Source organism: Dioszegia hungarica (genome assembly GCF_025882075.1).
Source record: "Dioszegia hungarica strain PDD-24b-2 chromosome Unknown MKK02contig_32, whole genome shotgun sequence".
Taxonomy (NCBI): Eukaryota; Fungi; Basidiomycota; class Tremellomycetes; order Tremellales; family Bulleribasidiaceae; genus Dioszegia; species Dioszegia hungarica.
Genome location: NW_026515781.1, coordinates 985001 through 1009667, shown reverse-complemented (window position 1 = coordinate 1009667; position 24667 = coordinate 985001). Strand labels below are relative to the sequence as shown.

General features: G+C 57.3%; 8 protein-coding genes across 8 annotated transcripts in view; 3 read left to right on the top strand and 5 right to left on the bottom strand.

Moving 5' to 3' along the window:
* Positions 1-1488: 1488 nt before the first annotated feature.
* Positions 1489-6945, bottom strand: MKK02DRAFT_31012 (putative cation transporting ATPase; the record flags this gene model as incomplete). Its single annotated transcript, XM_053088188.1, has 16 exons — positions 1489-1787; positions 1835-1983; positions 2031-2228; positions 2278-2352; positions 2399-2679; positions 2727-3156; positions 3202-3319; positions 3374-3533; positions 3583-4149; positions 4201-4288; positions 4334-4751; positions 4802-5003; positions 5055-5199; positions 5243-5589; positions 5635-6632; positions 6690-6945. 16 exons carry the CDS (start codon positions 6943-6945, stop codon positions 1489-1491), a joined length of 4731 nt encoding a protein of 1576 aa, XP_052941834.1.
* A 335-nt stretch (positions 6946-7280) lies between these two features.
* MKK02DRAFT_41700 (putative adenyl-nucleotide exchange factor) lies at positions 7281-8538 on the top strand (the record flags this gene model as incomplete). The annotated part of the gene is made up of 3 exons (XM_053091669.1): positions 7281-7673; positions 7723-7878; positions 7933-8538. 3 exons carry the CDS (start codon positions 7281-7283, stop codon positions 8536-8538), a joined length of 1155 nt encoding a protein of 384 aa, XP_052941833.1.
* A 532-nt stretch (positions 8539-9070) lies between these two features.
* MKK02DRAFT_41699 (general substrate transporter) lies at positions 9071-11354 on the bottom strand (the record flags this gene model as incomplete). Its single annotated transcript, XM_053091668.1, has 12 exons — positions 9071-9201; positions 9258-9264; positions 9317-9708; positions 9744-9865; positions 9922-10039; positions 10086-10246; positions 10298-10387; positions 10432-10539; positions 10585-10669; positions 10728-10931; positions 11184-11238; positions 11292-11354. The coding sequence occupies 12 exons, from the start codon at positions 11352-11354 to the stop codon at positions 9071-9073; spliced, it is 1536 nt and encodes a 511-aa protein (XP_052941832.1).
* A 1021-nt stretch (positions 11355-12375) lies between these two features.
* Positions 12376-14079, bottom strand: MKK02DRAFT_21028 (uncharacterized protein; the record flags this gene model as incomplete). The annotated part of the gene is made up of 7 exons (XM_053086352.1): positions 12376-12485; positions 12538-12714; positions 12763-12934; positions 12996-13234; positions 13286-13585; positions 13635-13841; positions 13914-14079. The coding sequence occupies 7 exons, from the start codon at positions 14077-14079 to the stop codon at positions 12376-12378; spliced, it is 1371 nt and encodes a 456-aa protein (XP_052941831.1).
* Positions 14080-14395: 316 nt separating this feature from the next.
* Positions 14396-16957, top strand: MKK02DRAFT_21407 (uncharacterized protein; the record flags this gene model as incomplete). Its single annotated transcript, XM_053086412.1, has 11 exons — positions 14396-14419; positions 14467-14499; positions 14547-14635; positions 14710-14858; positions 14912-14958; positions 15017-15068; positions 15121-15181; positions 15229-15327; positions 15386-15544; positions 15589-16754; positions 16854-16957. The coding sequence occupies 11 exons, from the start codon at positions 14396-14398 to the stop codon at positions 16955-16957; spliced, it is 1983 nt and encodes a 660-aa protein (XP_052941830.1).
* Positions 16958-17358: 401 nt separating this feature from the next.
* On the bottom strand, positions 17359-19056 carry MKK02DRAFT_41696 (uncharacterized protein; the record flags this gene model as incomplete). Its single annotated transcript, XM_053091667.1, has 1 exon — positions 17359-19056. The coding sequence occupies one exon, from the start codon at positions 19054-19056 to the stop codon at positions 17359-17361; it is 1698 nt and encodes a 565-aa protein (XP_052941829.1).
* A 443-nt stretch (positions 19057-19499) lies between these two features.
* MKK02DRAFT_21065 (uncharacterized protein) lies at positions 19500-22167 on the top strand (the record flags this gene model as incomplete). Its single annotated transcript, XM_053086357.1, has 11 exons — positions 19500-19901; positions 19977-20143; positions 20198-20388; positions 20436-20582; positions 20642-20873; positions 20929-21090; positions 21155-21263; positions 21317-21408; positions 21454-21520; positions 21574-21867; positions 21949-22167. 11 exons carry the CDS (start codon positions 19500-19502, stop codon positions 22165-22167), a joined length of 2082 nt encoding a protein of 693 aa, XP_052941828.1.
* A 1408-nt stretch (positions 22168-23575) lies between these two features.
* MKK02DRAFT_41694 (uncharacterized protein) overlaps positions 23576-24667 on the bottom strand; it is a gene marked incomplete at both ends in the record, with an annotated part of 1339 nt that continues 247 nt past the window's right edge. Inside the window, 2 exons of the mRNA XM_053091666.1 lie at positions 23576-23945; positions 24520-24667. The exon at positions 24520-24667 is cut by the window's right edge and continues 247 nt beyond it. Coding sequence (XP_052941827.1) covers positions 23576-23945; positions 24520-24667 — 518 coding nt within the window. The remainder of the gene's footprint in view (positions 23946-24519) is intronic.

Genomic DNA, 24667 nt, shown 5'->3' with positions numbered 1-24667 from the left:
GTCTGATAAGCCCTAATTAAGTACCACTCAAACACCTCAGCGCTCAGACATCCCACTCGCCATCCTTGACACCCACCGCATCGTCCACCTTCCTCCTGGACCCATCGCTGTCCATCCTGAAGTCTCGCACAACAGGTGCATCTACCAACTTAGGCGCTCCGATCCGCCTCGCCCTTAGCGCTTCCATCAACGTCCGTCTCCTTCCCAACTTCACTCCCCCAACCGGCCGGACTGTGGATGTGGACTCCGAGTCTGGGCATACGACTTCACCAGGGAAGCGGTCGTTTGCGCTCGGAGTGTGGGGACCGCGTCTACGAAGGAAGAGGTAGAGGGTACCGAGAATAGAGAGGAGGAGGATGAATCCGCCGAATGCGACTGAAAAGATGACGAGCGGGGTCCAAGCGAACTCATATAGGCTGTATGCTGCTGAAAGGGTGGGCGCAGGCTGACTGGCAGCGAAATCCGCGGTGGGGAATACCGAAGTAGCTGGGAGAAGGCGAGAAGAGGTCGAGAAGGAATGCGAAGCTGAAGAGACAGTGGACGAAGCGGCCGAGCTTGACCTTTCGGATCAGCATCCCCTCGCTACTTGACCTGGGATAGAAGGTAGAGCTTACGAGGCGGTCAACACCGCGCCGGCCACTCCAGTCTGCACCTCGGCATAGTCCAGCGTCAACGCCTTCCCTCCTTCCAGATTGATCATCGTCAGATTATGCTGTCCCGGCGCCAACCCCTTTATCGAGAAGAGCACAACGCGCCGGTCGACGTCGTTATATGCATTGTACCCGCCAAGAAGCTTGCTGTCGAGTACAGCGGAGAAGACGCCTTGCGCGGGTCCGGCTAGGCCCCATACGTCTATCCCAGTCCCTGCTCGTCAGCCGGTGCCCGATGCGGTGAGCTGATAGTGAAACGTCTCACCGTTGAAGTTGATCTCGCTGGAGGAGTACTGCGCTGTAGTCCAGCTGACTGTCTGCCCCCGGAATTGGGACAAGACGGCACGCATCTTGCTGGCTTTTACTGGATCAAGGATGTGGTCCTTCTTCGCATCAGGACCCAGCATATTCCATCCTGGCGAGAGTGAGAGGCGCGGTGTGTCCCACTTCGAGTCATCGATGATAAAGGTCGACATAGGTGCTCTGAGCGGAGATCAATAGGCGAAGTCCGGATCTTGCTATAGCGCAGCGTGATGTGAAGAAGTTCTTGAGCGGAGTCGGGTCCGGTAATCATCTTCAAAGAAGGGTGAAACGGAGCATGACCTGGGATCACGCTACCCCTGGACTTGTAAGAGTTGTCAGCAAAGCCTCCGTTGGCAGGGGTAGTCAATCAGAAAGCCTCCTTCGCAACCGAAAGGGCCCAATCCGGAGACTACTGACCTTAAGCTAAGCTCCTTTCCGTCAAATCAAAGCCCGTCAGTCCAAACCAGTCCGCACGCACGGCGCACGAGCATACCTACACCTGCATAGCCCGCAGATCGGGGTATACGCACTAGTACTACCGCATGTTCCCCTCGATAATCTTATACTGCACCTCCCCTCCATGTCGCCTCCCTCCATTCGTCCGCCTCCTCCACGCCCGCTTCGTATACGCAATAACCCGCGCGATCGGTCGTTCAGCGTACCGCTCAAACCCAAAGCAGAGGATGATGTTGACAATAGCGACGGCCAAAAGTTGAAGTTGGAAGGAAAAGGGGAGATCGATGATATCCAGGATGTTGGCGATCCAGGCGGTAGGGGCGAGGAGGACGTAGGTGCTGAAACCGCCTAAGCCGATTAGGCAGATCATAAGCCAGACTAAGGCGTCAGCTGATGCTCTCCTATGCTGCAGAGATGCAACTCACTGTTCGAGTAGATGGGCTTGCGGTATGGCGGGCCCACGCTGAATACGCCAGCTACGAGAATGTACTGGAAGCATGACAACAAGAAGAGGGCGGTATTCTCATAATTGAACGTCTCGAGCTTGTCACTGTTGACATCGGGGGCAGTGTACCTGACGCGTCAGCCCTTGTGCGCCCACTGCCAACAGATGGGACATACCAAGACTGCTGCCTGACCCAGATAAACACAAAGATCTGCGCAACCGAGTTGATGGCGATCTGCCCAATGATACTGGTCAACACCTTCTTCGAGACCAAGGATGCAGTCGGGCGCTTGGGGTGGATCTTGGGGAAAGGGAGGGTCCGGCCCATAGCTACCGCGATGGGGATGATGACGAAGAGGTCGATGTAGAGAAATCTGGGCAATGAGCTTCTTCACACGGCTGACCGAGTAACCTGAAGCTCACTGGAAGTCGCCAAGACTAGACGCGAACGAGTACAACAGCGTTACAGTCGTAAACTGAATCATCGAATACAGTGCCCTACCTCATCAGCCTCTGTCCCTACCACAATGTCGGAAACACTTACATGTACTTGAAGCAGCTGAAACTGGTGACAAGCGCCGCCCGCCCCTCCTTGATGATCTCGACCATACAGCTGATGTCCGGAATCCGACTCGTGAACGGCGCGGCCACACTCGCTTCCGCCTCAGAAAGCGACACGCCCACATCGGCAGCTTTGAGGGCCCCGCAGTCGTTTGCTCCATCTCCGCAGAACGCGACGGTATATCCGAGTCCTTGGAGCCTTTCGACCAGTTCAGCCTTTTCGTCTGGCGACATCCGGGCGAAGATGACTCCCTTGACGAGCATCTGGCGTGTCAGCTTATTCTCCGGACGACGGAGACGCCATAGCTTACCCGCTCCATAGTTTCCAACTCGGCAAAGTCCAACATCCACTTGAAGACGTCTCCCGTCAGCGCCAGCTGATAATCATTCATATCCATCTCGCCAGCGTCGACGCCTAGTCCCTCCGTCTCGTGTACGACCGGCTTGAGGGTGTACTCGTCCAGCTTGCTTCGTTCATCATCGACGCTAGCCCAGTCAAGGCTGGCGCCTTCGCCGGTGCCCGTCCCAGGAACGAATGTTGGGATGTAGACGGAAGCAGAGTGCGAGACGAGACCGCACTCCCTAGCGACGGAGATGGCGGTCCGGACGTTATCGCCAGTGACCATCCGGCATGCGAGGTGAGCGGCACGAAGGGTATGGATGTTGGGCGCAGTGTTGGGCTTGAGCTTGTTCTCGAAGACGATGAAGCCGAGGAACTGGAGATCGGACTCTGCTTGTTCACTGACGTGTCAGCTTGTTCGACATTTTCCGGAAGATTCAGCTTACCGCCTCATACGCTGCGCTCGGAGCCAAGTCATCCCCTCGACGCTCTTCCCGGCGATAGCGATTACTCGGAAACCATTCCTGGTGTAATATGAAAGCATGTCTTCGTAATCATTCGGGACTAGCATGTCAGCTCGCTCTTCGCGTTCTTGCTTCTCCCAGCTGATAGACATACAGGAAGCAGGATCGCAGATATCAGGCATAACTTCAGGAGCGCCCTTGACGTAGATCTCCATACTGGTCGACTTGAGCCGTTTCACGATGACGCTCATTCGTCGAAGGGCAGACACAAAGTCGAATGTCCGGATGACACCCAATTCGAGGAAATGGGCGTGCTACAAAGTCAGCTGATAGACCGTAGGAGTCGCGTTCTTCTAGACTGACCTTCGCCCCCACCCGCATCGCATCCTCGACTTTCCACTTCTCCGACCCTGGCGGCCTCACCACAGTCTGCACAAGCGCCTGCGGCCGAGCCTCGCCCGCCGACTTGCCCTTACTGACGATCCGACTCTGCCCCTCATCCAGCGTCCAACCAGTGTACTCGAACATCTTGATATCCAGCGGATCACCGATAACCTCCCCATCAATCAGGCGGAGGGCATGACATGTCGCCAAAGCATAAAGGAGGGGGGTCTTGCCTTTCGGTCCACCGGTAGCAGGGACTTCAGTGACGTCGCCGTGTAATTCCGAGAATCGGCCCTCGTGCTTATCGATAGTGCGGACACCGAGTACGTCCAGACCGTCCTCGGTGAGCGTCCCGGTCTTGTCAAAGCAGATGACGTTGATTTTGCCGCCGATATTGACGCGATTGGGGGAGATGCAGAAGATGCCCTTTTTGCGGAGACGCTCGATGGCGAAGGTGGTTCCGATGGTGAGAGTGGCGGGGAGGGCAGGGGGGACGACGATGGTGATCAGGTCGAGGGCGCGGAGCATGATGGTATGCCAGGCGATCTAGAAAGTCAGCTTTATGCATTCGACGCGGACACTACAACTGCAACTCACGCCCATCTGGACAAAGCCGACCGCGCTGACTGCAAAGCCAAGCCCAGCGATCATAGCCAATACTCCGATAAAGTTCATCGAGTCGCGACTGAAGGATCAGCTCCACCCCGGCACTGCGTAGCGTTCAGCTTACTAGAACTTGAACCCCATCGGCTTTGGGAACAGCATGCTCCTGACCAGCGCCCCCTTGGTCGTATTGAACCCCGTCCGAGTGACCATTGCCAACGCGACCGGTTCCTCGCTTTTAGGCGCCCACGACGGTCTCGCTCCAGCTCGAACGCGGATGATCTTGGTCCCCGAAAACAAGTAATGTTTTGCCAGATCATTATCAATCTCGCTACTCCCCTGCTTGGCTTCGCGGGACATGACCCGGAGACTGTCGTCCTTGACCGGAATCTTGGAGACGGGGACCGACTCGCCAGTGAGCATCGACTCGTTGACGATGGCGTCGCCGGAGAGGAGGAGGGAGTCGCATGGGACGACAGCGAGGGTGGGGTCTGAGGCGTCGAATATGTCTCCGGGGACGAGGTCTTCGCAGTCGCGCCGTTCCCCTGAAGTGTCAGCTTTGATCTTCGAGGACGGAGAATTCTAGCCAGCTCACATTCCCCATCTACCAAAACACTCATGTCGCAGTGGAACCGTGACATTTCCCTCATCCGCTCGATGGTCCGCTTTGTCTCGATGAGCGTGCTCAGGATACTTGATATACTGATGACGGCGATCGCGAAGGCGTAGTAGTAATAGTCGTCCAGGGACCAGAGCACGATTGAGGCGATTTGGAAGACGTAGAAGGGGTGGAGGACCTAAACATGTCAGCGTCGTAAGCGGACAAGTCTCCGGGATCTAGAGCTCACCTCATCCACCAACAGCCCTCCGACCGACTTGGACGCGATATCAATCAAGTTCCCACCCATCAACACCCTCCGCTGCTCCCTCGTTCCGCTGTCCAGACCATGAGCGACCGCTCTCGCGCTAGACCACCTCGGATCCCGCCAATCCCTGCACTATCAGCTAAGCCCTTCACCTCGATCGTTAAACACACCTGATCATAGCCCATCTGCCCGTTCCCGGCTCGAGCGCGAAGCGGGTATACCTATACTCCATGATCTTCAAGAACCCCATCGTCTCCTCCCACGTCGTCTTCCCCGGCTCGAGATCCTGCGTCAGATCCTTGGCAGCGCCGACTCCGCCTGGCTCGCCATTGATGGCGTGCGTGGGGATCTGGGCGGCGGCGGGAGAGCCGACGGCGTTCATTCGTGGATGGCTTCGGATGGAGGCGGCGCGGGAACCGGATGCACCCGGGATGATGGCTTGGGGGAAGACGGTAGAGAGGGGGTAGGGGTAGGGGATGATTTGGAGGTCAATGACGTGCAGGTCGCCGAAGGGGGTCTAAGAGTCAGCGTTTCCCAATTTGACGGGGGGTTTCAAGCTCACCTCGACAACGAGCCATGATCCTTCCTTGGCCTCATCGAACGCGGTCTCCTTTCCGCAGAATCGGACCCATGTTCTCGGCACCCAGCGCCCTACCAGACCCAGGATACCAAAGGTGAAAATACAACCCAACCACCAAAGCAGGTTCCGGAATGGATCTGTGCGGTAGCAAGTGAAGCGGATCGACAAATCTTCGTCCGGCAACAAGATGGTCTGGCGGGACGGCACGGTGGTACTGGCAAAGTCTTTTGGCTCAAAGTCTTCCGACATCCGCCCACCGCGCTCGCCAAAGATATCGTCACCCGTCTGGGGGATGAGCGGAAGGGTTGGCGAGCCGGGTCGAGATTGTGGCGGTAGTGACGTATCATCCGCAAGGGACGAGGTGTAACCCTCTTCGCCTTCCGGTCGGTCTGAAAAGTCGTCATCCTCGTCCGACAGACCCCATCCTGACGAGCTGGACGACCGGGAGCGTGGTCGAGAGTCCTGCGAGTCGAATGACCCCCTCGAGCGAGAGACGGAGCGGCGCCGACTCGGTCCTTGCTCTTCATCCCCATCTTCCTCGCCCTCATGCCGTCCGAATCCCATATACGAGACGATCTTGCTCAGAGCGGTCCCCTTGACTGGACTCTCTGGGCTGCCCGCCTCACTCTCCTCCTCCCTCCGTCCCGCTCGCCGGTCAAAGTACCCGTCTTGAGAAGTGCTCGGTGCACGGTGCTTTCGCTTGCCCTCGAATCGCCTGGGAGAGGCCATCCCCGCTTGGTATGACCCCGAAGCACGCGGAGGTAGTGGCCGGTGCTCGAAGGTGGGCGAGAGCTCGTCCTCTGAGTCCTGTACAAAGACGCCAGAGACGGGCGATTGCAGGAGGTCCTGAGAGGACCGCTGTCGGTTGTGCAGTCCCGGTGGCCGGATGAACGAGCTGGACCGCCGTGAAGCCATACTGCCTCTCCGAGAGTTTGGACGATGTGGCGCCCGCGTCACAGAGGATGGGAAGATTCCCCTATCTACTCGAGTCAGTCGGAACCGCTAACCGCTCGGATCCGGGTATCAAGGAGGCGCACCTGCTCCATCGTTGTTCATCCAGCTCGCCCAGCTTCCGACCATCATATCCGGCGGACCCTCCTCTTCCTCCCTCTTCCGCTCGATGAAGATGGCATCGACGACGGCCTGGGGAGCATTCTCGGTATAGTCATAGCCCTGCTTCCCAGCTTCGTCGGTCCCACCGGCGGCGGGTTGTTTGCCCTTGTCGCCGTTTGGCCGGGGAGCGGGGACTGACGACGGGCCTCCATTGTCCGAGTGGAGGGGTAGGAGAGACATCTCTATGGGTATATGATCAAGATGATGGGTATGAGAGGATGTCTGCATACGCTGCCCTATCGACAAGTATAGCTGCAGCCTCTGAGCCGGTGAAGTGAATCCAAAGAGTAATTCAGTCAATGATGACGTGGGATTCTCTCAGGGGCGTATCAGAAGATGTGACGTAATTTCTGCCTCCACCGATCAATTCAACGTGTGGATCTTCCAGAAGGCTCTTTGCCGCCAGCTATCATAAAGATTTCGATCTCATCAACACACTTAGCTCTTTGTACATCGTCCCCACGACCAACCCCAGACAAGCAGCTCAGACCCCATTACCACCAGCGATCAACACAATGCCCGATTTGAACGAGCTCCTCCGGTGGTCCATCGCCAACACCCCCGCCCCTGCCCAACCCGCTCCCTCTGCTGAACCCACCGAACCCCTCAGTCTCCGCTTCCACCCCGCCTCGGAATCGCATCAAGGCACTTCGGCCCTTCACCCCTCAGATCCACTCTACCGTGCCAGCCACCTCAGCCTCGACGATGCTTCGCCCGCATCAACACCTGGGCCTCTTACGCCCGAATCGGGTGCTCCTGGACGGCCGCAGCAGGAGTTGAGCTCGGATATGCTAGATGCCATCATGGGCAAGAGCGACGCGACGATGATGAAGGAGAAGATGGCGTATGCGATGGATGATAAGATGCCGGTGGATAAGCGGATAGAGGCGCTGGACGATTTCGAGATGGTGAGCTGTGCACATTACCAGGATGTACGAGAGAAAGCTGACGGATCAGATGATCGAGCTCATAGATAATGCCAACAACATGACGGTTCTGAAGATGTGGGAGCCAATATTAGAGCTGCTACAGTCACCACAGGACGGGATCGTAGCACACGCGTGCTGGATTATTGGCACGGCAGTGCAAAACAACCTGAAGGCTCAGGCAGCTGTACGTTTTACCCATCTCTCCCTCAGCCTCCCTCTTGACCAAGCTAACGTACAGATGATTGTCAACAACGCCCTCCCACCCATCCTCGAAATTATAAAACCCTCCTCCTCTTCCCGCCAACATCCCACATCCACCCGCGCCCGCGCGACCTACGCCCTCTCCTCCTCCCTCAAACACTGGCCTCTGGCCGCCCACGCCCTCTCGTCCTCCTCCGACCAGGGCTATCGCGTCCTTGCCGCTAGCGCCGCGGACTCTGCATCCCCCATCCGCCGAAAGACCGCTTTCCTGATCAACACCCTCGTCCTTCAGTCTGGCGAGAAGTATGAGGGCGAGATACCCAAAGAAGTCCAGGCGATGCTCGAGGAGAGGATGAAGCAGACTGCAGCGGGTGCTGAGTCGGAGGTATTGCTGGATGGATTGAAGCGGACGGGGGTGTTTAGAGCGTTGATTGATGGATTGAAGGCGAGGGAGGCGGATGAGGATGTGGAGTATGAGGAGAATGCGATCAGGGCATTGGGTCAGGCGGCGGCCAAGGGTGGGTTGGAGAAGGCAGAGAAGGACGAGTTGAAGGCGATCTGGAACAAGTGGAGTGCGGCTGGACAAGAGGAGAGGGGGCTGAGCGGGGAGGATGGGAAGGAGATTGAGCGTGCATTTGCATAGGTTAGGGTTCTCTCAGGTATAATCTTCTTGCCAGCGGTGGTCACGTGTTCCGCCAGTGAGCATCGCACTCACATCACTGATGTATTCCATTTGCCATCTATGAGTTCTTTCTTCCAGTAGAAGCCTAAACGCGCGTCGAACCGAGCAGTCCAACCGTCCGTGGGCAATTCGTACTCATTCCTCGCGCTGACATCTCAGAGCCGTAAGAATGCTCATGCGACAGGTCTGATATTCGCGCGCACACAAATGATCGCCTTCATCGAACGGAGTTGAGCAGTGCTGCTGCTACAGAGCTGGGCTTGGATAGTGGTGTCGCCAAAGAGCAAACCAATCTTCAACCCGGCGTGACGTAATGAGGAATGAGGAGCAGATTTGATCTCACGCTGTACGCCCGTGTCTGGCTGGCCTGCCGCGCTTCAGTCTTCACAACTTTAACCAGTCGCTATCGATGATGACATATACTGATCTGCATAGAAGCTGATACCCACACACACACCGACCTACACCCCCAAAATCGTTACTTTGGACCCAATCAGTGCTGGTGGGCAATCTCGCCCTTCTCGTCGTGCCGTCCCTCCATGACGGTGTCGCGGGCGCCGTGGAATTCGGGTACGCGGACGTTGGTGTCCCCAAACAGCAAGCCGATCTCCTCGAGCGTCTTGCCTTTTTCGGTCAGCTCATGTCCCCAAATATCGTTACCTGGAGGGAAAGAAATCTACCTTTGGTCTGCGTACTGTCAGCCTCTGTCTAGGGGGATGCCGTGCGGAAAGGGACTCACCTCAGGGAACAAGAAGTACGACACGACGGCATTACTGCAGTTCGTCGCGACATAGATGAAGAAGTACTTCCATCCGAGCCGCTCAAACCCATACGGCGTGATCTGGCCGATAATAACATTGTTGAGCCAGTTGGAGGCGGTCGATACGGCGGTACCCAGGGCGCGCTGGTTCATCGGGAAGATCTCGGACTGGTAGATCCAGCTAACGGGGCCGAACGACGCAGAGAAGGCGCCAGAGAAGAGGAAGATGGAGACGAGACCGGCTACGCCGGCGCCGAGGTTGGCGTACCCCTCGACCGAGAAGAGGGAGGCGATACCGGCTTGCCATGCGAGGAAGACGGCCATGAGGATGGGTCCGACGATGAGGGGCTTGCGACGTCCCACGCGGTCCACTGGATGTCAGCGCTGGGGTCGGGGAGAGGCTTACCGATGAACTGGATGAAGACCCATACGACAACGACCTGCCATGCACCCGAGACACCGTTGATCAGGAGAGTGGTGTTGCCGCCGAATCCGAGGTTCTTGTAGATGGTCGGACCAAAGTAGTTGCTGGTCGTCAGCAAGCGCATCTGTGGGCGAACCGAGACAGCGCATGCCAGACTTACTTGACGTTGACACCGGTCCACTGGCACATGGCCTGAACAAGACAACCGCAAAGAGTCCTGTGGCGACTGGCCTTGTCGGCGATCAGGTCTTTGTAGCTGGTAGCCAGGTTCTCGTTTTCTAGGCGGTCAGCGAACACCGACGCCCCGAAGATAGCCTGACTCACCCCACGCAATCTGAGCCATCATCTCGTCAAACTCCTGCTCGATGATCTCGTGGTTGGCGCGCTTGTTGCCGCCGTGCAGGCGCAAGAGGGTCGCCTTGGCCTCTTCCAGCCGGCCCTGCTTGGCGAGCCATCGGGGCGAGTACGGGAGAATGAACATCCCGCTGAGACGTCAGCTTGTGCATAAGTCGCTACCGGCGGAGAGATACACTGACAAGAAGAGGAAAATAGCGGGGACGATCTGGATGGCGAGGGGGATACGCCATTGTCCGTCGTTCTTGAGGAATTGGCAGCCGTAGCCGATCCTGACTGTCAGCTCTGGTCAATGTACTAGGTTGAGCTGACTCACCAGTTGGCAGCGAAGAAGCCCCAGACGATCATGAGCTGGGTCCAGCCAGAGAGGAGTCCGCGAGCATGGGGAGGCGAGATCTCGGCTTGGTACACCGGAACAATCATACTGCTGATCAGCATGACCTCTACTTTTTCACAGGGAAAGTCATACCTGAGCACCCCGATAGAGAGACCAGCGATGAATCGGCCGACAATGAGCATGGCGATATGGACCGCACCGGTCTGGATGGCGCATCCTGCGGAATCAGCGCGATGCCCTGCGCCAGCCGCCAGTACTCAAGTGGATATACTCACCAACGACGGCAATCAGAGCGCCAAGCTGGATAGTCCTTCGCCTACCCAAACGATCGGCCGTCTCGCCCGCCAGCAGAGCGCCAAAGAACGCCCCGCCAGCAAATACGGAAACGACCGCGCCGGTAATGCTCGAATCGGGCTTGTTGAAGTAGCTGTGGAATTGGTCATAGCTGTCCGAGATGACGGATCCGATGATACCACTATCTATGCCTGTCAGCCCACCCAAGACTCAGGACCACCCCCACTCGCCCACTCTTTGCCCACTCGCCAAAATCCCTCCCAAGCCAGAAAGTTTTCCCAGATTGGTATTTTTACGGCAACAAATCATCCAAAGCGGTTGTTTTACGTCACATTCCTCTGCTTCTCAATTCTGGAGGAGTGGAGACTGAGTGGGGGTGATCCTTCTGCCAACTCTCCCTCCAGCCTTCATGCATCGGCGCTGGCGGAAAAACTCACCGTATCCAAAGAGGAACGAGCCAATCGCAGCGAAGATCGCGGCCACATAATTGATCTGTCGGCGGGGTCAGCGAAAAGTTCATCTCACACTGAAAACGCCGAACTTACAGGCGCAGGCTTGGTGTGCGCTCGTACGGCTCGATGCGCCTCAGAATCGATATACTTGCTCATTTTGTCGCACAGTCAGAACAGTAAGTGAAGGAAAAGTTGCAAAGGGGGAAAGACGCGCTTGGACGCGCTGGGTTATAAGAGGACCCGGATTCCAACGCGATTCAGGTGAAGTCAGCAGGTCATGAGGCCATTAGGGCTAGCGTGTTGCACATCGTGCCTGACGCGGGTATGGCACCTTACCGGACCATTTACTCAGCTCTGGCCAGACTCAAAGGCACAATGCGTGGTGCTTTTGAAACAGACAAGGTTTGCTCGCTGGATATACGGTCGAAAGCGGAGGATTTGGGTGCACATTCCTCAGCGGCGGACCATTACGGTTGCTTCCTTTCCGCAATCTGCGGGGCAATGAGCACATGGGCGATCTCCCGTGGAGTCCCTTCAATGCCCTGGGCAGTGGGAGCTCCAGAGTAGACTATATTTAACTTAGGCCTAAGAACGCTCATAAGCATGCGGAGCAATTCCGCCGAGTCCTGCCGAGCGTTAGCGGGAAGAGCGGCGGTGCGGCTAAACGGCGACGGTATGGTGGGGGAGCGCGGACTGGGTGCGGGGCCGTTGCATCTCCTTGCATTGACGGGATAGATCTCGGATCTCAGGCCAGGCTAGATCTGATGGATGCATGAGATGCATGAGCGCGAATCTTCCGCAAGGTTTCGCTGAGATCCCTTCAGCCCCACCAAGGCTGGATCGCTTCCGATCCGGCACCTAGAAATGACGGCCCCGTGTCTCCTCCTGTCTCCTCGCTCTCCGCTCGCGCGTGCCTCAGTCTGCCTAATACTCAGGGCTGTTCTGCTTGACAGCCACGGCGTATGATGCCCGTCGACCCACCGGCCCCCTAGCATGTGAAGGCTGGACCGATCAAAGACGCCGAAAGCTCCGAAGGATCCACGGGTACGGACGAAAGACAGACTTCCAGGTGCAGCTCTACCTCCGCTGAAGCCTGTTTACTCAGCTGCGCTTGTCAGCTCCATCCTGATGCACTTCCAGCGCACGGTCTAAGCTCACGGATTTCGCAGAGTCGTCATCACTCCCCGAAGATCAAACCCATCGCCGCTGATACAGATTCGGGCGTAAAGAGGGGCATTTGATCTTCGGCGAAGCCATGCGTAGCTCGAGGGATCATGATAGTCTCGACTCCCATCACCTGTTTGGTCAGCTCAAGATGTATCAAACTATGAGTCACGACCTACTCTCAGGTCGTCTTCGTCGACCTCGACCGCGGACCCCTCGAGATAGACGACATGCGTGATCAGACTGCTCGTATCCAACTTTCTTGTGGAGTGATGAGTCAAACTGTTGGATATAGCCTTGACATAGTCGGACGCGAGGTAGTCGGGAGATTCTCTGTCATTCTTCGAGTTGACTAACGATCAGCTTCTGCCCCATTCGGAGCAGGAGAAGGATGGCTCACGCAGAAGGACCTTGGCCTTAAGAGATGTAGACCTTGCCACGGCCTCGCCGAGCCCGCGCAATGACAGGCACGGGGCGATACTGGTCCATATTGACCCGCACGAATAAACCAGGACGTCCCGCGTCTTGAGCGATTCGAGATAGCTCGGATTAGGCTGAGGGAAGATTTCCTGCTCAGGTCAGCTTGAACTCGCAAACAGCCTGACACAGGTCCCCGAGACACAAACGACTCACCTGTCCGTACAGATTGATGTAAAACACCCTCTTGACCGGGGACTCGAGCGGCACCTCCTCCGCTCCCTTCCTGTATCCCAGATTCCCGCCCTGCTCCCCACCCACCTCTTGCACACTCTCCAACTTTGGTGACGTCTCCTCTCCTATCCCACCCCCGAGTCCCAACGGAATAGGCAACGTATCGAATGTCCTCGAGTCCCTCCGGAAGTGTGTACGCTGCGCCGACCCGCTCTGCCCCACTGGAACTCCCGCTCCCGCTCCACCTAGCTGCAACGCGCCCGCTCCGGCACCTCCTGCTCCTCGCACAGCAGCCGGCTCCGTCGGATGACTGATCGCGCACTGCCCAACAATCGTCTCCCCGTCCTCTAGCTCCGCCGCTATCGTGACCGTCTGGTTCGTATTGATCACTGGTATGACGTGCGTATCGGGCGCTACGGATGCCACCGACTTGAAGAGGAAGATGGCGGAGGGGAGGGAGCCAAACATGTCCCGCGCGCCAGTGAGGAATCCGTTCCCGAGTGAGAAGTTGCGGAAGGAGAAGCGCTTGTGTGCGCGCTTGAGCGTGAGGGCGTTAAAGTGGACCAAGAAGGCTGGGAGTCAGAACCACCTCGCTTGGCTCAGAATCAAAAGTGGACTCACCCCTTATACACTCCTTCTTGTCGTCCCCGATATCTTTCCATAGACTGCTCCGCCCCTCCACAATCTCGCCCCATATCTCCCGTACCACCTTCTCCCCCGCATCGTCCGGAAAACGATACGCTAGCAACTCATAGATTGCGCTCCGTTCCTTCTCCTCCCGGGTACTCGCCGTTTCCGCGAGCGGTATGAGCCGAGTCAGACGAGATCCTTTGATATCAGCTGTTGCCCCGCTTAGTCTTCCTCGACTCTTGCTCGAGTGGGACTAGGAAGCAGGCTTACGAATATCCCCTATAGATGGTCCCCCGAAGCACCGCAGTATCTCGCTGGAAGACCCTCCGTCATCAGAGACGGGCAAGACGAAGGCTGGGTCCGCACCGAAGGCAGAGGCAATGGCGTTTGCACCAGTCCCGCCAGAGATGATCACGTAGGATAAGTCTTGCGCCATCTCGAGCCAGGTTGCAGGGAGCACGTGGAGAAGCAGACCACCTCTACAAGCCACCGGCGCTGTGCTGCTCGTGCTGGCTATTCGAAGGGTATACAGCTGTGCAGAGATAAGGAGCGCTGGACATGGAGATGGGTCGGCCGGTCAGCCACTTCCGGTCCGAGGTTTACGCGTTACGGCATGGCATGATCTGCGCTTTGTTGCTGCGGACATGCAACGATATTTTACCTTTGTTCATCAATCCATCGACTATACTTATTAGCTTGGCTGTTCCCTCTGATCAGTTGGCAGGCTATCTGCTGAAGAGATTCCGAACAAGATGCAGCGAAAAGCTATGAAACAGGTAAGCTACACCAGCCTCACTTATGAGCCACAGCTAACGTTGGACAGCTTGGGAAGGTCACCCAATGGACACAAGAGAAGGTCCGCTTATCCACCTCAACCGAATTGAGGGTCTATTACTGACTCAGAAGGTGTTCTCAGGGGAGAAGACGCAGCTTTCATCCGAGTTCCAAGAGTTCGAGAGGGAGGTAGATGTCAAGCGAGTTGGGATAGAGCGGTATGTCCCCCGTCCCCCGGTCTCCCAATCTCGAGCCATGTCCTACACTGGACTGACGACAAGCTGACTGCCAGATTGCACGCAACCTCCATGCCCTTCTTTGAGAACATCACCAAGCTCAAGACGTCCGCCGACCCAAATGCGGGCAAGGATAAGGTGCTGCTCACAGAGGCGTTGGGGCTGGTTATGATTGACTATGGAGGGGATTTGAAGGACGCCTTTGGTATGTCCTCCAGCAGGTTCTCAGCTGCTAGGAGAGTGAAGCTGATGGGCTAGGCGACGCGCTAGCGAAATACGGCCGGACGAGATGCAAGATGGCTATTGTAAGTCGTCGGAATCTAGGGGCTCGACGTTGAACAAAGGCGGGGCTGATGAAGGCAGGCGCAAGAGGAGTTTGGCGGACGTCTACGCGAGAACTATATCGCAGGGATGGGTGAGCACTACTACTGCGTGCTTCGAGTGCCAGAGCTGAGCTGACTGGCCAGAACGCTCTATCGACGCTGTCAACGAGTACAAGACATTCCGGAAGAAGCTGGACTCTAGGCGGTAAGCTGGGCTTTCTTTTCTTCAGTGGGATCAGGGCTGACGGCTAGATTGGCACTGGACTCAGCGATCTCCAAGTTGAACAGCTCGAAGAAGGAGAAGGATCAGCGAGGGTTGGAGCTGGAGGTCGAGATGGCCCGAGAGCGATTGTAAGTATTCAGCTCGGGAGAATCATACGCTAGGATAAGGCGCATGCTGATAGCTCAGTGATGAGGTCTCGGAAGAGACAACGGGCCGCATGGAAGTGATCCAAGGCGAACAAGAGCAGCAGTTTGGCGAACTTGCAGACCTGCTCGAGGCGGAGCTGGAGTATTTCGCAAAGTGCAAAGATCTGCTCGAGGAGCTCCGCGATTCTTGGCCATCCGGGTACGTTCACTCCTAAACAGTCTTCATACTCATCTGACACTCAGATCCGCCGCTGCATCCAGCTCCAATCGGCCCCGCGCCAAATCCAACGCCTCAGCCCGTTCTGCCGGCCGCGCAAAATCGCGCCCATCGGCCGACTCGTCAGAGGACGAATCCTCCACCAACCGCGCTCGGTCCCACTCCAACGCGTCCGCTTCTGCATCTACCGGAAAGACCGGCCGGCTGAGCATGCTCCCTTCTTTCGGGTCGTTCGGGCGTAAATCCGGCTTGAGCGTCGCGACCAAGTCGAAGCGGAAAGAGCGATACGGGGATGAGGGACGGCTCCCCTCTGAGCCGGACGACTCGGAGGAGGAGTACGAGGAGCGGCCCGTCCTTAGTCCTCGGGCGCAGTATGCGCTGAACGGGCGCGCACGATCGACGAGCACCATGGGCTCCAATAACCAGGTCATGCAGGCCGACTCACCTACCCAAAGTAGCGCGGTCCCTCCGCCCATGCGGCGAACGTATACCACCCCCGCGTCGTCGAATGTGCGGTACGTCAAGGCCCTATACGCTTATGCGGGTACAAAGCCGGACGAATTGTCATTGAGACAGGGCATGGTCGTTGCTGTCAAGAGCGAGATCTCGGGGGATTGGTGGATCGGGGAAGGGGAGGGAAGGTCGGGCATGTTCCCTGCGGCATATACGGAGCCTTACGTCCCTTCACCAACCAGCACTACTGCCACCCCGCCACCGATGCCAAAACGGACCCTTCCACCCATGGCTGGCGCGAGTGGAGGCGGACGCACCCTTCCTCCGCCGGCACGTACCGCATCCTCTCTGGCGACACACCACCTTCCCCCTAGTCCCTCCCTCGACCTCTCCACCTCCGACTCGGAGCTGTCGCAGGGGTACGACGACGCCGATCACTATGCCACGGCATCACTGGCCGCCAACCCCGTCATGGAGTCGTCTACCCCCGCTAACCGGTCCCGCTCCTCCACCATCACCGGCAAGAAGGCCCCGCCACCCCCACCGCCCATGTCTCGCCGGAGTCAGAGCAGCCAGAACATCCTCGGTCAAGCGAGTTTGGCGCCTCCACTTCCGGCGGTCGGACGCAATCGGTCCAACACCGGAAATGCTATCAGGAACTTTAGCCTCGAGAGCTCGCCGGAGGGGTCGCCTTTCATGGGGGACGAGGACGAAGAGTATGCCGAGCGGGCGGGGGCTGGTGCGAGTGCTGGTGCGGGTATGGCGGGGAATGGCGGAAATGGGGTAAACGGGATGACATCGGGGATGGGCGGATTGATGTTGCCCCGTCAGGACGGAGGGGGCGGGACGATTGTGGATTGTGCCGAGTGCGGGTGTGCGGACTTCACGCAGAATGTGTTCAAGGGGAAGGGGATGTGTTCGACTTGTTATCATCAGCACTGAGTGCTACAGGGAACAGCCGGCGGGAAGGGAGGTGAGCGAATGGGGGGTTGGAGGCGATGGGTGATCTTTAGGCTGAATATTGGATATTGGTTAAAGCTGCCTGATTTGTATATACATGTTTTTGAGCTATTCTAGGTGGGCTATGTACAACTTGAGCGGATCCTTCCTGTGCCTGTATACAACTTGGGTGACTAGACAGTTTATGCTACAAGTGGGATGTGAAAATTAGGTTGAGAGCTGTATGCGTAGGGGTATAGTGTTTCTGTCTTTTGGCGCATGGATTTCGACTCTCGCACGAAGACATGTATGGGAGGGACGGAGACTGGCACATCAGCTTACGAGCCTACCGCGAGACGTACGGAGTACGAAGCTGAACGTACCTGACATGCATCAAGTACCGACTAGACTCGGAACCGTTTCGCCGCCCGGTGGTCCACCGCTATCCCCGCCAGAAGCTGCTTTCCCTCCTGCCCCTTCCCCTTCCCCTTCCCCGTCGTTTCGCATATCGGGCCTGGTAGGATCTTGGACCGAATGCGGCGCATTGGCTGCTTGCGAGTAGGAGGACCGGTGGCTGCCACGACCGATCGATGCGCGATAGTGGGCAGCGAGACGGGCGTTAAGAGGACCGCCGGTTTGGTGCTTGATCTCGCCCCGGACTTTGTTTTCGGCTTCGGCTTCGGCTGGGGCGTACGAGGATCGTAGCTGTGCGCTCGGGTGCCTGGGTCGATCCCATCCGTCCTCGATCCAGAGCGGGACATCTCATCCCCTAGCCAAACCTCCAATCGGCTCCTTTCCGCCTTGATCTCCCTTCTGGCCAAAGTTCTCCATGACCCAGCCCCCTCTGTCCTGGCTGTTTTCACTTCTTCCACTTCTTCCGCCTCCTCCTCTTCCTCCTCCGTTTCGACCATCCTCCGCTCCTGCTTAGATGCAGTAAAGGGCACCTCCCACCCAAGCTCCGCATCCCAGTACCTCTTCTCCCCCTCCATCCCCCGACTCGCATCCTCCACAATCTCCCTCAAAAGCTGCGCCATTTGCGCCTCATCCAGCTGCTCCAGCGGAAATCCAGGAGACAAGTCCGTATCAAGCATGAAAGAATAGCTCGGCAGCTTGAGATCGGCCGCCGAGGGGATGAATTCGGAGTCGGAGGTATCAATGCAGTCGGGAGGGGGAGGGGAGGGGGATGAGAAGGGCGTCGCGAGCCGGAGAGCGGGCGGTGGACGCTGGGGAGTGAAGGGCGTCCGGACGGGATTGGGGATGTGGAGTCGGCGTTGAGGCGTTTTGTGCGCATCGGGCCGGGGTGTGGTGGGCTGGGCAGGGGCGTAGGGTGATCCGCGGCTGGAGCTCCGCGAGTGGGGGGGCGAAGAGGTAGCGATCAGGGTCGGGGAGGAGAGGTCCAGCTCGAGGTACGGCTGAAGGATATATCGCACCTTCTTGCCCGACTTGGACGTCCGCTTGCTGCCCCCCAAAGAGGTCGGATCTGGCGAAGCAGAGAGGGGAGGGGAGGGATCCTTCCGTGTCCCCCCTGGTGTGAAGGCCGAAGTACGGTCGGACCGAGGTGCGGCGGCCTGTAGGCGTGCAGCTAGCCGATCCAGGGTCATCCTGACCTTCTCCGCCTGCGCTCCTGAGTTCCCTACGATCTCATATCCCTGGTCCGGCAGTACCGCTCCTGCCTTCGCGCAATCGCCCACCCAGGTCGACCCGAGGATGACGATATCTCCCTTCAAGAAGTGGATGAGCGGGTCGTCAGGGATAACGAAAACCTTCGCAGCTGACTCCAGTAGGCTTTGCAGCTCCCGGAGAGAGGCGGGGCCGATGTAGAGGTAGTTCGAAGTGTGGGCTTTGACGAGCGCGGAGGGGATGGGTAGGATGGTGCCGCCGTGTGCGGTCCATAGGTCGATAGTGGACGTAGCCACGGACGGCGAGAAGAAGGCCGGTCCAACGGTCGCAAAGAGTATGCTTGGTATTCGGCTGGAAGTGGTATGGAGCTCCGGGACTAGGGGAGTGGACGGGACGACGGGTGACTCCGGGGCTGACGATATGGGAGGAAGAGGTGGTATCTCGGTCGCGGCAGGGCCCACTTTGGACGCTGATGCTCCCATAATTGGTGATATAGCGCTGAAACGTATCAGCCCATTGTCTCATATCGCCATCACAAGCCCATTCTCAGCGAACGGCTGACGAGACCTTGAAGGAAAGAAAGAACGCTCAAGCGAAACGTCAAAGCTCACCTTCTCGCAGTGCCAAAGGCGATTAATCAAGTTCAGGGGTCCGCCTGAGACCTAGAGGATCCCCCAAGACCACCTACGAGATCCAATATCCTGTTTCAGTGGTGTGATGTATGAAAGCAAGAGAAGGATAGTGTTCTATCCCGTTTTGGACCGACCTCCACTTTCCAGTCTCCCCACATTCCTTATGACGTAATATCCCGTGCGTCAGTTCGAAAGTTGTGGGGAAGTCGATCGGTCAACATCATAACCGGCGGTACCTCACTTGTCCACCTATACTTCAACATCAGCTATAGGTATCTATAGCTATAGCGAAGATGAGTACACCAGAGCCGAGCTCGCCAGAATCGCTCGATGGGCCCAGCGTACCGGTAGATACACCGCAAAGGTCCAAGACCGCCCCGCTTCCCCACAAGTTGGACGAGCCCGGGTCCGAGCCCGAGCAGGAAGGTACCTCGTCAACCGCGCAACCCGCCCAGAGCTTCGCGCTCGGACCAGTGGTCACTACGCCTTCCAAGACCTCACCGGCACCGAGCGTCGCCCCCGACGAGACATCCAGCGATAACGCCCTTTCTCTCCGCCTCTCCAAGACTCCTTCCCCGCCCAAACCACCCCCTCTCCCTGCTCTTCGCCGGACGGCGTCGAATCTCTCCTCTGGCTCAAGTGGTGGCGGTGCAGGAAGGGAGAAGAAGCGATTGCGGTTCACGCAGATTTCGCCTGTCCCTCCGTCGAGCGATATGATACCCAGCGGGGGCAGCGGGAGTGGGCAAGGAAGTGATGATGATTTCGACGAGGACGGAGAGGAGAGGGAGAAGGAGGAAGGAGAGGAAGAAGGGGTGTTCTTCCCTGGATCGTCGAGCTATGAAGATGCCGAAGCAGGGAGAGGGAAGGGGAAGAGACGGATCCCGCCTGATCAGGGGTGGTTGAGGAGTGATCCGGGAACGCCTAATCTGGCTGAAACGTGAGCTGCCAGGGCCGAAATCTCTCGGCCGCAAGAGATAGCTGACGCAGATAGAGCGGACCAGATCAAGCGTACCCTCTCGCTAGCCCGCTTAGACACGCTTTTACAAGCCAACGAGCGCGATCGACTACTCGCTGAAGTCTCGCGAGCAGGGTTGGAGCTTGTCTGGCGAAACAAGGACGCGAAGAAGCTGTATCCTCGGGATCCTGAACGCGCAGGCATCCTCGCTCTTAAGCGTGGGCTGAGTGAGTTGGCCGAAGCATGATAGCGCGGGCAGGAGCTGACACGGCAGGATCCTTCTTGCTCGCCTTCTCGGTCAGGGCAGGAGTCAATGTCCTACTGCTCCTCTTCCGTACCTTACGGAGGAAGGGACTTCGGGTACAACTCATCCTTCATGCCATCTTTGGGGCTGAGCCATTCCGCTTTGGTGCAACTATTGGTGAGCTTCCTGGCCTGATAACAAGTCTCGTCCGTCAAACGCAGTAGCTCATCCCCTAGGCACATTCACATTCCTCAACACCCTCACACTCCACCTACTCCGTCTCGCCCCGCCCCTCTCGTACCTGCGCCGTCGGTTTCGCGCGGGATTCAACCACAAGCCGTCTTTCGGCCCGCCAGAGCGTGAAGGTGCAGAGGGCGAGAGGAGGTGGCAGGCCGCTGTAGCTGGTGCGGTGGGAAGTTTAGGGTTGTTATGGGAAACGAAGGCCAGGCGGCGGGGAGTAGCGCAACAGTGAGTTGAAAGACGCCCTTTTCCCCTGGCGGAAGGGCGACAGCTGACCAGGAAGGATGTTCGTCCGTGGTCTCCAAGGGTCGTATAATCAATACGCACCCAAAATGGGCGTACGGATACCGCACGGCGACGTCCTCTTGTTCGGCCTGTGCTGTGGGCAAATCATGTTTGCTTGGCTGCTCAGCCCAGAGACTATACCGAGGGAATACAACAAGTGGTGCGTCTCATTCAGCTTTGTGCTCCCTCGACAACTAACAGTGAGGTGTAAGCTGACCCTTTAGGATTCTCAGCGCCTTCAGAGGGCCCGAGTGTGCGGTGCTTGCTAATAGGACGGCGGTACGGCAGGGGATCATCGAGCCTGCGCATATCCAAATGGCGCTGGACCATAAGGTCAGCTAGCCGTGGCAGTCACGTGTCTCGCGGCAAGGAAGCTGACAGTGTAGCATGTGACACCTGGGAATACAGTGAGGCTGAGGCGGTTCTTGGAGATGGCGAAGGAGGGTCAAGGGTGGAAAGTGCCTGCTACAATTCCTTGGTAAGCTGCCAAGACCTCTTTTTCTGCGAGGGCTGACATTATCAGCGAGATCTTGCACCCTGCAACAGACGGCTGCGTCGAGAACAACTTCAAACGCTTCTTTGAGGTCTTTGTGAGCTTTCCAATCCCCACTTGGGCCGGGACAACCAAGCTGACCCTCTTTAGCGCTTCATGGTTCCCGCCTACTCAGCTCTCCACCTCATACCCACCCTAGTCCTCCGACGCCAGTCTCTCCAGCGCGACCCCCTCCGGATCCTCTTGCGGGTCGTCCTCGGCATCACCCGCTCTTGCTCCTTCCTCGGCGGCTTTGTCTTCATCTATCACGCGCTCTTCTGTCTCCGGAGTCAGACTATCCTGCAGGGCTGGAGTCCGAAGTGGGCTGAAAGGGGGTTGAGGCGGAAAGAGACATTCTGGGGAATTGGTTTCGCGACCTGTGCGAGTTTGTTTTTGGAGGACAAGGTATGTCTACCACTCTACCACCCATGCTTGGGCCTTCCTAGGGATCCGGCGTGTACTGGACTGGGCAATGCTGACCCTCAGAAACGCCGAGCCGAACTGGCAATGTATGTTCTGCCCCGCGCGCTCGAGTCCGCGTGGTCCACCCTCCGGAAACGCGCCTACGTCCCTATCGTACCCTTTGGCGAGACGATCCTGGGCGCGGCGGCGATGGCGATGGTCATGGATGCGTACAAGCATCAGCCGGGGGCGTTGAGTGGGATTGTGAGGAGGTTGATGTTTCAGTTGGTCGGGCCTGTGTAGCCGTGCGGGAAGCGGGAAAACGTGGACGATGATGTTGTACTGCCAGAGGAGCCAGGGAGGTGGGCAGAGGAGGACGATCTACTGTTCATGCAAAGCCTTATCGAAGAGACGGGAGGCTTATAAGGCTTGAGTGGTGTGTCGGCTGGCCTGTCAAAGAGTGTGTTGCTCGGCTTGCTGCTCTCTCGGTGTTCCAAAACGAGTGATTGGCTCTTCGCACCTGCATACGGTATCTGATCAGCGGCTATATACAATATGGATCGATGAATACCAGAGAGTCCCTCACGCCGTCATGTCCTCGGCCCCCTCCGATGTACCTCCTTGGACTGGCTCTGGTGGTTGCTGACCGGCCGTTGCCCTTGCAGCCTCAGCCGCAGCGCGCTTCTCAACACCCTCCTTGCAATCCGTGAAACGCTCCTCGGCGATCTGTAGCTTGACTGCACTCAGCTCGGGCGCGAGAGCGGCTCTCTTCGCCCTCCCATCAGGTCTGTAAACTGAAGCGGAGAGGAATTCGTCGAAAAGTGATAAGTATGCTTTGAGCGTTTCATCATTGGCCGGGATTGTTTCCCATTCATCCTCCGTATACGTCTTAGTGTTTTCGATCGTTCTGCTGATGGTCCACCCATTCCTCGATTCAGCAATGTCGTAAGTGCAGCTGTCATGAGAGATCAGGCGAGTGGGACCTCTGCTCGACACGGTGGCGACATTGGAAACCTCGTTCGGCTGGCCGGTGGACATCGTGTCAGGAGGTAGCAGTGTGAGAAGAAGATGATATGTGAAGGCGTGTGTGGGAAGCGACACCGTTGAAATGAGTTGGAAGTGAGGGAGTGTGAAGTATGGAGTGAAGGGACGCTGGACGGGCGGAGGGACCTTATATCTCTTCCAGCTGCCGGTCGAAGAGGGCGAAAAGCCGCTCGAACACGTCTGATACAGATGATCCTTTCTGCCCCTCCCCCGGACAGATCTGGACAGCCAGTAATGTCAAAGGAGTTATCAAGGTCTCGATGATCGCGAGGAAAGCCACGTACGTATAGAATGTGCTGGAGTAAAGACGACACTGGTGCTCATGATCAGTGGCAGATGATCGCAAGTGAGGCGAGCTGGTGATTTTGGCTGGCCCGTTGGCTGAGAGCACATCCAGCATTACGATCCTGCATGCCAGCGACAGGCTCGAGTCTAGCAGCTACTTAAGCCTGAAAGTTAGGAGAATTGATATCTAGCTGTTGGTGTCTGAAACCCTGCCAGTAGCGCTAGCAAAGCATGCGCTTGGCCGCCGTTCCCACAACTTGCAAGGAGACCTTGGATTTGCAAATTGCGATCATGTACATATCGGGAACAGAAAAGAAGTCAGCCCCCTTGCACTGGCGGACAACTTGTATCAGCACACTGGAAGTCACCTCACCCGGGCAGATCACTTGGGCGGCTCGTCATCGTGGTGGCTGGCCTTGGCAATCTCTCCGCCACCCTGCCTCCCTTCACACAAGTCCCTCGCCAGTGTCCCGAGATAGGTCTGTATCTCCTCCTTCGCACGCTTCTTCGCGACGGATCGTTGCTCAGATTCGACGAGATGCGCATGAGCAGGACCGGTCGAGACGGCCGTGTAAGCAGCTGCGTGAGCATTGTCAACGAAGGTTTGGTAAGCCTCAATCACTTTAGGGTCGGTGATCTGAATGGAGCCGGTCGATTCGTTTGTATCCTTCGCTTTCCCGTTCAAAACGATCTTGATGATGTGACCGTATATGGGTTGCGTCTTGGTGACGTATGTGGTGTACCGACTGCCTCTGCCATCAGAGAACAGGACGGACGGAGCTTCGCTCGACTCGGTGAGCCTGGTGTGAGGAGATCGCTGGACGATGCGTAAGGAGGTGGATGAATAGACTTGGACAGTGAAATGTGTAAGGGGGTGGATGACTAGACTTGGACAGTGAATGTTGTTGCGAGTGGACGGGCGGAGGTTTGACCTGGGGACCTTGGTACCTACTTGGGGGTTAGGAGGGAGGAGGGGAGGGGGCGATTGTAGACAGTGGATATTCGAGAAACGGGGACCCTTATATCATTTCCAGCGATCAGTCGAGAGGCGAAAAAGCGCTCAAACGCGCCAAGTCCGGGTATCCTTGATTCCTTTGGGATCTTCCCCTGGGAACCTGCACATCCAGCGGCGTCAAAGGAATTGTCAATCGCTCGATGGTCTGGGGGAATGCCAGGTAGATATAGAATGCGCCCGAGCTTTAGTCTATTCGTACAAGCGACTCAGTAGCGTTGATTGTAGGTGGCTCGGAGCCGAGGTCGTCAGTGACTTCGTCTCATCAGTATAGTGAGAAAGCGGAAGAAGTTGCATAGAAAGCCAGCGGCTACTTGTAGCTGACGCTAGTGGGACCTTCAACTTTGATGACACCGTAGTCCCACTTGACCCTCCGAGCCTCTACTTCGCCACTTTCGGGTGCTGATTCGGTGTCAGTAGCCTCCGCGGTCCCAGTACCCTCCGGACCCTCGGCGCAGTCCG